The 10,304-nt window shown below is 42.7% G+C and overlaps 1 protein-coding gene across 2 annotated transcripts; it reads right to left on the bottom strand.

Annotated features, from left to right (window-relative positions):
• Window positions 1–1,057: 1,057 nt before the first annotated feature.
• LOC137298019 (zinc finger protein 862-like) lies at window positions 1,058–9,209 on the bottom strand. 2 transcript variants are annotated; one of them, XM_067830049.1, is made up of 7 exons: window positions 9,086–9,202; window positions 6,898–8,127; window positions 6,533–6,654; window positions 5,692–5,897; window positions 4,491–4,714; window positions 2,154–2,277; window positions 1,058–1,534 (listed from the first exon to the last, which is right to left on the bottom strand). In XM_067830049.1, exons 2-7 carry the CDS (start codon window positions 8,102–8,104, stop codon window positions 1,180–1,182), a joined length of 2,238 nt encoding a protein of 745 aa, XP_067686150.1. In that variant the 5' UTR covers window positions 8,105–8,127; window positions 9,086–9,202; the 3' UTR covers window positions 1,058–1,179. The 2 variants fall into 2 exon arrangements, with proteins under 2 accessions (XP_067686150.1, XP_067686149.1); XM_067830048.1 differs by having other exon boundaries at window positions 6,533–8,127; window positions 9,086–9,209.
• Window positions 9,210–10,304: the final 1,095 nt, after the last annotated feature.

Here is a 10,304-nt window from a genome sequence, read left to right as displayed (position 1 = left end):
TCTTCAAATCTTTGAGGCTATGGACGAACTCCTCCCTAAGCTTAGAAATCTCATGATCGAAGGCTGACTCGATCTCTTGTACGTGGGTATCCAACTTCTCTAAGATGGCGTCCAATTTTCCCACCGAAGAACAGTTGTCGTCCGTGTTAGAACTGATGTGAACACTGCCGTGTCTAGAGCGAGAGAAACGATCTTTATTTATACCTTTAACAGCGCCACCTATTGAAAAAAAAATCTCCCTTGGTAGATTCGCATACCACCCAGGAGGAAACAGTTTCTAATTCACCTCATTCAACAGAAAGAGACAATACATAACTACACCAATTGTCCTGTTTTCACACCACAATTATTTACTACAAATATCAACACACGTCCATGCTACCGTCCTACTACAAAACTCATCTACATGTCTCTTCGGCATCCTGGCGATCGGGTAGCCTAGTGGTTAAAGCGTTCGCCACGACGAATACTCGGGTTCGATTCCCAACTTTGGTACGATGTGTGAAGCCCATTTCCTGCGTCCTCGTCGTGATTTTAGTAGAATATTGCTGGAAGCGGCATATAACCCACCTCACTCACTCACCCTTCAGCAACTGATGCCTATCTTTTAGGACCTACTCCCACCTTCCAAAAGAGGCTCATAAGTTTGTTCACTGATGTTTTTGGTGTCACTCGATTATTTACAGATCATGATCATATGGCTGGAACATTGTTGCGTGTGGTGTAAATCAAACACCAGCATTGTACTTCAAAACGTTGCACAGTTACGCATACAATGATGCTCTCTCTATATGAATATGGTCACCTGAAAGAAAACTGGATATCTCGTTTCCACGAAAGCTGTATGGCGTCGGTCTGTACATAATCGAGTCTGATCCAGACAGTCCAGTGATCGACAGCCTGAGCATCGATCTACGCAACCTGGAATACGATGACATGTATCACCCAGGCCCGACCAAACTGCAACATACCTGTCTTGAACATTGCATGGTGACCCTAGACATTAACTGCTATATAGGGTAACGTAGTTTTCTTTCACATGAGGACACAGAGTAAATATGTTTGGCTGTTTTGTTGGAACAGTAAAATGAACATACAAACATTTACATCCAGCGTCTTAACGTAAAACGCCAAATACATCACTTTAGCAACGTATTTTAAAAGGAAGAATATGATCTGTTATGAGAAGAAAACTGGATATGCTTCCTCGTCTTCTTCCGGTGTGATTCGGCGAGCTTTCTTCTTCGGTGGTACGCCATCTTGAATATTGTTCTCCTGCCACGTGTCTACATATGGATCCGGATCAAATTCACCGATGTTCGGCAGATTATGGAAAATTCGCAGCTGGTCGCACACTTCCTCAGCTTGAAGACACTCCTTGTTACGTCGTTGAAGGTAATGAAATCCCTTTTCTACCTCAACCGACTGTCCAGGAAGGGTGAGAATAAACGACAGAACAGCTAGTACATTCTCGCACTTGCCCTTACAAGTCGGTATGATGCTTTCCCACGAAGTGTTGACAGGACTTGAAAATCTGTCGTGAACAAAACCAAATGTCAATACCCAACACTAATGAAAGCAGTCACATTTCAGGAATGTAATTATATAACCTTAATTTTCTCCTTCTGATTATCAATTCTACATCCTTTATACTCCACCTACAACAAAGGCGGTGGCAACTTAATGAACAATGCGTATAAGAAAATAGATTCTTTAACATTTAAAATATCACGTGGATGGTAACAATCAATCTATGTTATGTACCCTGGCTTGTTATTCCCAGGGTGAACTTTAACTTTTTGTGGAATTGGCAGTGTAGATTTGATTAATGTCACGACTGTCATAAATACGTCATAGATACTGGTGACGATGATGTGGGCTGCCGCTTGATCATGGTTGAAACATGTATGGCCTCAGTAAAGCTTTCAGAAACTTTCATGACAGACATTTCCAAGACATTTCGTAACTTGGTTTCTTGCTGTTTTACGCCGCATTCAGCAATATCCAAGCTATATGGCGGCGGTCTGTAAATAATTGAGTGTAGACCAGACAAAAATGCTGCCAAAAGGGTTTCTTCTCCCTCGACAATGGCCCTGAAGTGAAAGCGGCCATGACCTAGTTCAAGAAGGAACAAGGGACATTACTCTACGTACCTCCGCCGGACATGGTTCTTCAGTTGAGACCACTCCATCAAACACTTGTCGGTGTCGACGCCGCTGCCGCGCAGGACGTCGCTATAACTCTCAACAATGAGTAGAAGATCCTCGTCGGCATAGTCTGAAAATTCACAGGTGGAAAAAGCGTTTACTTGATATCAGAATCGATGTTTACATATTTCACGCCTATGACGTGTCGAAAGGTGGGGATACACGTTTCTTTTCTTGAGGATCTAACATTAATTACAAGTCTTCTTTGGTTGGGTCCTGTAATTCTGCTATCTTTTCAATCCTAATTTTACTCATGGTGAAACACCCGTTAAAACACCCATGCTTGCCATAAAATGCGACTATGCTTGTCGTACGAGGTGACTAACGGGATCGGGTGGTCAGGACCGTTGACTTGGTTGACACATGCCATCGGTTCCCAATTGCGCAGATCGATGTTCATGTTGTTGATCACTTGATTGTCTGGTCCAGACTCGATTATTTACAAACCGCGGCTATATAGCTGGAATATTGCTGTGTGCGGGGTAAAACTCAACTCACTCACTCCATGGTGAAAACAGCTAAGCACTTAATTTGAAGTATGATATTCGCCGCAACACAGTGCCAGCACAGGGTACTTTGCAACTTGATTTTGTAAATTAACATATGTTGCAGATAACATTTGAAACAAATAACACCCCTAGAGAGCTGCAGTGAGCTACAACGTTTCTTGAATTATTGTCAGCGGTGACGGTAACAGTAATGAAACTCTACCGATTTGGTTGGGAATAAAAATATGGGTTTTCTGACGACCGATTATGTCGCAAATTAAAAACAGCTTTTGGTCCACAGGTCACGGAGGAGAGCGTCCATTCGTTACCAGTATTTGCATCTAAATGCAAAATATAGAATAACCTCTCTTGGAATATATTTGTTAATGTCTATGCTCTTTAACTCATACCATATCGAGAGTGAGTGAGTTTACTTTTCCGCCGCTTTTTTCTATATTCCACGACGGGTAATCCCAGAATAGGCCTCACATATTGCACCCATATATGGGGAATAGAACCCGGGTCTTCGGAATGACCAGAGATGACCAGTAATCATGAGAGTGCCTCACCACCTCAATTCCATATCGAGAAGGACATGATCGATCATACAGAGGTATTCATAGGTATATTGGCTATCGAATATCGATATCGATACCAGGTTACAGTATTGGTCGATTTAAATGAACCTGTAGTCGTTTGACATCAACAGTTACTTGAACAGACACAACAGTCAGTTCGTTTAAATGTTTTCGTTCAAGAATATGGTTTTGCTTCGTCTTTAGCAGTATTCCAGGAATACCGCTGAAAATGAAATAAGCAAGAGACATATATTCCTTTCAAACATTTTCTTTCCTGTAAGAAGATAACAACATGAAACAAGGTGAAGTTCACGTCTGTGACAAACAGTACATCAATACGCTCTCCTTCAATGGGCACTGTTTTGTTACAATAAGAGAGTGCGTGAGTTTTACGCCGCTTTTATCAATGTTCTAGCAATATCACGGCGGGGACACCAGAAGTGGGCATCACACACTGTACCCACGTGGGAACTCGAATCAGGGTCCTTGGCATGACGAGCGATCGCTTTGACCACTTGGCTTACCCACGGCCTCCTTGTCACTTTTAAAGACAATTTAATGGCAGCACTGTGCGGTTCTAATTTAATTGGAATGAGAGTGTGAATAAATGAGTGAGTATATTTTTATACCTCTTTTAGCAACATGGTACATTGTACCATGTGGGAATCGAGGACTGGAATGAAAAATTTATTACAAAAGAACCAAAACGAAGCTGTGTAAAACGTCTGAATCAAGAACAATAACAAATTAACATTAATGACCGCATTCATGAATTCATGAAGCGACGCATACCAGTAATCTAGTAATGAAGGCATCCTGCCTTGTCGAAAAAGTCATAAAAACATCGCGAAACACGACTACTTTCACATTGGCGTGATAATGCAAGTCACATACACCGAATCAGTCCATTTATAGCTGCTAGGACCATGTATTGTTTATTCTAGTGTTCGCCCCACTGCAGTAATAAGCACGTTCCCAGAATGCTTCATGGATGAATTATGGATGAAAGAAAATGTATTCACTTATGTTCCCTCACTTTTCCTGATGAAGAGGGACAAGTGAGAAGAAATAACAATAACCTGAAACTTACGATATGTCATCTAATTTATATAATGTAGTATCTGACATACCAGATGTGCCGTTTGTTGTTTTGGATTCGATACCAACATCGGTAGTACCATAACTTCATGACTGAATGAAAACAACTGATTTATAACCTTTCAGATCTTCTGTATCCTCAGGCCATTGTTGAAGACTTGCAAGCTTTGCCATGGCGGCCATCTTGCCTTCCTGAAGGTCACACAATCGGGGTGCAAGGTCAGCGACGAGTGACGTCAGAATGAATTCGCGGTCAGTCTCAAAATCATCCATTCCTTCGGTCGAGAGGAAGAAGCCTTGGAATTCTGGCTCTTTTTCGACTTTCACAAGCTGTTGTCCAGATCTATATTGAGATACAGAAGAGATAGGCCGGTCTCATCCCAACAACTAGAGATTGTCAAGGTTTTAGTGTCAATAAAGACGCCGATTAATGGATTTAAAGAATTATATGTTTTGGTGCAAAAGATATATGTTGTCAAGAACCTTTATTGACACACACACAATAATCTGTGCCCAACGTCACACTGAAAGAACATGTTGATGTTGAAATTCACTGACATCCCCTTTGACAATTCCAAAAACGTTATTGAAACTTTTTGAAATGCACTTTACATGATAAATGATGCATTTTGCAATGGTTTACGTGACAATGCAGTGTTGAGAGTTAGGGTCAGTAACTCCAGCTGCATCGAGGTACGTCATGTCAGATAGCATTTAATTTCCCCTCAACCCAACAAAACCCCTTCTCAGATACATCTGTAAACAAGTACGTGAGGGAGTGAGTATGCTTTAGCGTCTTTAGTTGCAATATATATTTCAGCAAAATCAAGGCGGGGACAGCAGAAATGGGGCTCACACAAGGTACGCGTGTAGGGAATAGAACCCGGCTTTTAAGCGTGACGACCGAACGCTTTAATTAAAGTGAGTGCGTGAGTGAGTTTAGTTTTACGCCACAATCAGCAATATTCCAGCTATATGGCGGCGGTCTGTAAATAATCGAGTCTGGACCAGACAATCCAGTGATCAACAACATGAGCATCGATCAGCGCAATTGGGAACCGATGACATGTGTCAGCCAAGTCAGCGAGTCTGACCACCCGATCCCGTTAGTCGCCTCTTACGGCAAGCATAGTCGCCTTTTATGGCAAGCATGGGTTGCTGAAGGCCTATTCTACCCCGGGACCTTCACGGGTCCTTTAATTAAATAAAACCTAGGCTAGGCATCGCCAATAACCGTAAACGAACCTAAAAGGTTTATGTGTGGTATACACACCCATTGTTCTGTATCTCAACGGAGACGTGAGCATCCCATCTTCTTACCTTTTTTGTAATTTCTTCACGTTGTCGATGGTGTCGCTGATGGTCTCGTACACTTCTCCAATGGTGGTGTCACTTTTCCCAAGCGTTTGGGAAGCATTTTCGAGAACACCCAGAAGGTCAGACAAAAAGTGAATGTATTTGACGAACCGATGGGACTTGAAGAAATGCATCACATCTGGGATAGTTGGACAACTCCTGTTTTCATGCTGTTTAGATGAGTAATATGCGGTTAATCAATCATTAATTATTCACTTTGAGCAGTTTCGACTTAACTAGTGGATGTATTCAGTTCAATGAAATGCAATAAACCAGATAAAGGTGAAAAAGGTGACTCTGAGATGGATTTTGTTTGTTTTGTTTAACACCGAACTCAGCAACGTTCCAGCTATATAGCGGTGGTCTGTAACTGTTCGAGTCTGGCCCAGACAGTCAAGTGATCAACAGCATGAACATCGATCTATGCAGATGGGATACGATGACATGTTTCGTCAAGTCAGCGACCCTGACCACCAGTCCCGTCAGTCGCCTCTAACGACGAGCACGGGTTGCTAGAGATCAATTCTAATCTTGATCTTCACGGTGGGCTGAGAGTTACGCGTGTGAATGTTTTTAAGGCGCACTCACTTAATCAACAACGATTGGTTATATCTGTATATAACTGATAGCACTGTGCATACATATAATGGGTGACGTTTGTAGTGGCCCATGCCGCAGCAATTAGATCACTCAAATAATAGTCCTTGACTACAGAAAGCTCTTAGTGCCATTGATTAAACACACGAACATTATCTGTTCGGACTGATGACGCGATGTTAAAAACCGAAATTACGAATGAACCCACCTGGTTTAATACGCCCATAATGCTCGAAAACTTCTTTGTGAAAACAAGAACATCAGCAAGTCTATCTGAAGGCCATGTCGTCTCCTCACAAAGAGACTCTCCGCTTGTCCGGGACCGGGATTCTAGGAAGAGATCGTCACAAAGTTGTTTTACCAATCTGAGACCGTCTGAAATTTGTTTATCGTAGGGAAGCGGTCTAATTGTCTCTGTAACAAACAACTGAATTCGGTGGAGAATACACCGATGTACAAAGAGTGGTGGTGGCGTCTCCGGTGAAGATGGAGGTGATGGCGGAGGTGGAGTGACACCTGGCTCTGTTTTTATTTTCACAGATGCAATATCTGATTTAGCTACAGGGTCCGTACCTCCTTTGCCCTCATACCACTTCATGTCTACATTATGAAGGACGCCGATCAGTTTTGGCTTCCAGTTGATGCCATCCAGTTCCGTCCCCAAAGCTTTCTCCAACTGTTCTGAAAAGCAGCCTTCCTGCTTTGCCTCTACAGTTACGGTGCTAACAACGTAAAAGCGTGATTTTCCTCGCTCAGTAGTCTTAATGTAAAACACAAGCATGTCAGCAGTACGTGTCCTTACTGTATCACATACAACCGAAAAGTAACGGCACTTTTCAATGGCAGCTCGAAGTCTATTTGTTACAGATTTCGCAATCACTTTCTGTATTGTTTGGCATTCCTTAGCGTCGTGGTGGTCTCCCATATCTAGTCCCTTGGCTTTGTCCAAGTCGCACATCCACACGTAGTCCTGTTTCGACATGCCTCTCTTAGCGGCAGCATGGGCATTCAAAAACATGGCTTTCACTTTGTGCGAGGGATAACTTGGTGTGAGAAACATTTGGGACGTCCCGGGCGATTCTCTCGGACTATCTGCAGATTCAGTGTTGTGGTAGGTGGAACTGGGGCGATACTGTTGCTTCACCATGCCCTGAACTGGTGCTGCATAGGAACCGAGTTGCCTCGCTGGGAACACAGAACCTTCTGAACGAGTCGTGTCCATATTCTTCAAGAGTCTGTCGTGCATGGCCCTGAACCCTTCATTAATCATGTCAGTGGTGCTCTTGTAATGGGTTGCTCTGACGTTGTTGGTGAATAGATGGATGGGGTGAGCAAACTGCATGGGGTGTCCTGCAACTGCAGGTCCTGAGGATGAGGATGGGGATGATGCATCTGTTGAAGTTTGGTCGGGGCTCCAGGTGTGGAACACGTCTACGCCTGCCCCCGACTTCATTCGCGCGACGTCTTCAGCACTGATGTGGCCTTTGCTCTTGGCATGACTCTGGAGTGACATGATCTGGAAATTGGAACAACCACCTGTAAAGTATGCAGAAGCAGGGTCCGAAACATCGGGGTTTTCCTTACAGATTCTGCAGAACATCTTGCCCAACACCTCGTCGAAGAACACCCAGGGATATGAATCCTGCCAGTGTGGCTGAAAACGTCGCATGCGTCTTTCCTGAGGTCTTGCTCTGTCCCCTCGATCATCCGTCGGACTTACGGAACTTGGGAACTCTATTGTTGGAATAGTGGATGAATCTGACGTTGGGGGTCTGTTCATCTTGTTACGTCGTTTTCACAGATCTGAAATGTGAGGGTTGTGTTGACTTGAATTACTCAACTCAAGGGGTATTGATGATTGTGTTTGTTTAAGCATTATGAATATGTTTGTTTTATTAATGGGAAAAGTGATGTGCTTCAGAGACAGCAAGACAGACTAGCTTTTACCCCCTGAATTGGTTCGAAGCTAGGAAACACTGAGGTATAATCAAGGTGACGTGATATTTGAACAAACGTTCGTATAGTCTCATATAGTCTGTGTGATTAGTTTAAAGAATTTTTTACCAACAAATAAAAAATGTTGTCTGACAAACTATCACCTGTTGGTATGATATTTTGATTATGATCAGCGTTTCATTGAGTATTGTATGTCTATAAGGTTTTGAGTTAGATTGCAATTCACCGGTTTGCGTTGGAGCCAAACGGACGATACAAGACACTTGTTATGGATGTGCTACGTCTTCGTTATTTGCACACGACTCCAATGGGCTGATACTTGCCCCTTCATCAGGTGAAATCACAGCGTGTGTAAACAGTAATGAAGCTGCACGTCGATTACAAGTGTCTTGTATCACCCTACCAACTTCTTATTGACTATGAATCATCCAAACGGACCATAGTATTCTGGGTACAGATCCACAATGCGTTGTCGAAAATCCATAGTTTATCATTGGCGAGTTTGGGTGCCTATATTGCTGGTTTTCACGCACAAATGTATGGGTTAACAAATATTCTATGATCATACATGCATTAAAATGTTCGGATCAGTGTTCTTTTATATTTTTTCTGGGCCAAATTAATGAAGAATATACTCGAAGCTGCAGTAAAATCATTGGTGTGCCATGATCATAATCCAAGACGCACAACGAACCCACATGCACAAAGCTCGCTTTTAATCAGACCCCAGATAATTACCAAGTTCCCAAGTGTATGTTAAACAACTAACGCACATATGGCATAGCGCCTTCATGCAAATACATACCTCCTCTACAACTGCTTGGCAGTTCGCCTTGATCGACATAAGCGAACAAAATGGCAGCTAATCAGGCAAACCGCTACAGCTCTGTCGAATCAGTATGACTGTAAAATCACTCTTCCTCTGGTCTAACCGCATGCCGCGTTAAGCTGGTTGAGCTGTACTACTACGCGGGGCATTGAAGTCACGTGACAACTACGGATATAGGTCACTTATCCACCGCTGTGCCCATTATTGACTCATCGTATAGCTTCGTGCAGTGTTGTTACAGTAGTCATAGCTGTAAGCGAACCCTATTCGCCGAGGGGAGTGTGTTTGATTGGGATGACTGCTCGACAGATAAGTAGTTGAGATGTCTCCGGATGAAATGCTTGATGTCACATATATATGATGTAATGAAATTTGTTTGAAATTGATCGTAGACACTGAAGGATATGTTTCACGGATATGTCGCATTTAGACGATACCAGACTATAAAGGAAAAAACCCAGTACTAACTTTGTGATTAAGGCTCTAAAGGAGGGGTTACCATCTTAATAAAAAATGAACAGAAGTTCATAGCCTGTTTTTTTTCTATCACAGGTTTAAGCCTTCTATTTCTAGGAAAAGCCAAAACAAAATCAAGCATAATGTTTCAAATCACAATTGTGTGTGGTTAGTGGGTTCACATATTTTAATATCCTAAGCAGTTTGATAGCTGACCCGACCCGTAAAGGTCCCGGGGTAGAATAGGCCTTCAGCAATCCATGCTTGCCATAAAAGGTGACTATGCTTGTCGTGAGAGGCGACTAACGGGATCGGGTGGTCAGGATCGCTGACTTGGCTGACACATGTCATCGGTTCCCAGATGTGCAGATCGATGCTCATGTTGTTGATCACTGGATTGTCTGGTCCATACTCGATTATTTACAGACCGCCGCCATATAGCTGGAATATTGCTGAGTGCGGCGTAAACTTAAACTCACTCACTCATTGATAGCCGACCCAAGAAATTACATTCGTTTTATATGCACTCATGATTCGGTACACATACTTTGACAGACTTAAACATTTCGATATGAATTATTAGTCAACTGGACATGTTTCACCCTACTGAAGGATGAATAATAGCAGACTGATAAATAGTGTTTACAAAGAGCAGACATGCTAATAACACATGGTATTCGTCTTCAACATCAATATCACAGAAATGACGAATTCGTCTATCAAGGGAAAGTTTCATACG

Source organism: Haliotis asinina, chromosome 10, assembly GCF_037392515.1.
Source record: "Haliotis asinina isolate JCU_RB_2024 chromosome 10, JCU_Hal_asi_v2, whole genome shotgun sequence".
NCBI classification, from domain to species: domain Eukaryota; kingdom Metazoa; phylum Mollusca; class Gastropoda; order Lepetellida; family Haliotidae; genus Haliotis; species Haliotis asinina.
Note: the sequence above shows the minus strand (reverse complement) of the source record. Positions and strands in the feature narration are given on the sequence as shown.

Excerpts from the sequence above, each read along its gene's own strand:
- LOC137298019 (XM_067830048.1), bottom strand. The coding sequence starts at position 8,104 with ATGAACAGACCCCCAACGTCAGATTCATCCACTATTCCAACAATAGAG. Across the intron at positions 5,898-6,532 it reads TTATGGGCGTATTAAACCAG|CATGAAAACAGGAGTTGTCC; the intron begins GTGGGTTCATTC and ends TCATCTAAACAG. Across the intron at positions 1,535-2,153 it reads AAGAACCATGTCCGGCGGAG|ATTTTCAAGTCCTGTCAACA; the intron begins GTACGTAGAGTA and ends TGTTCACGACAG.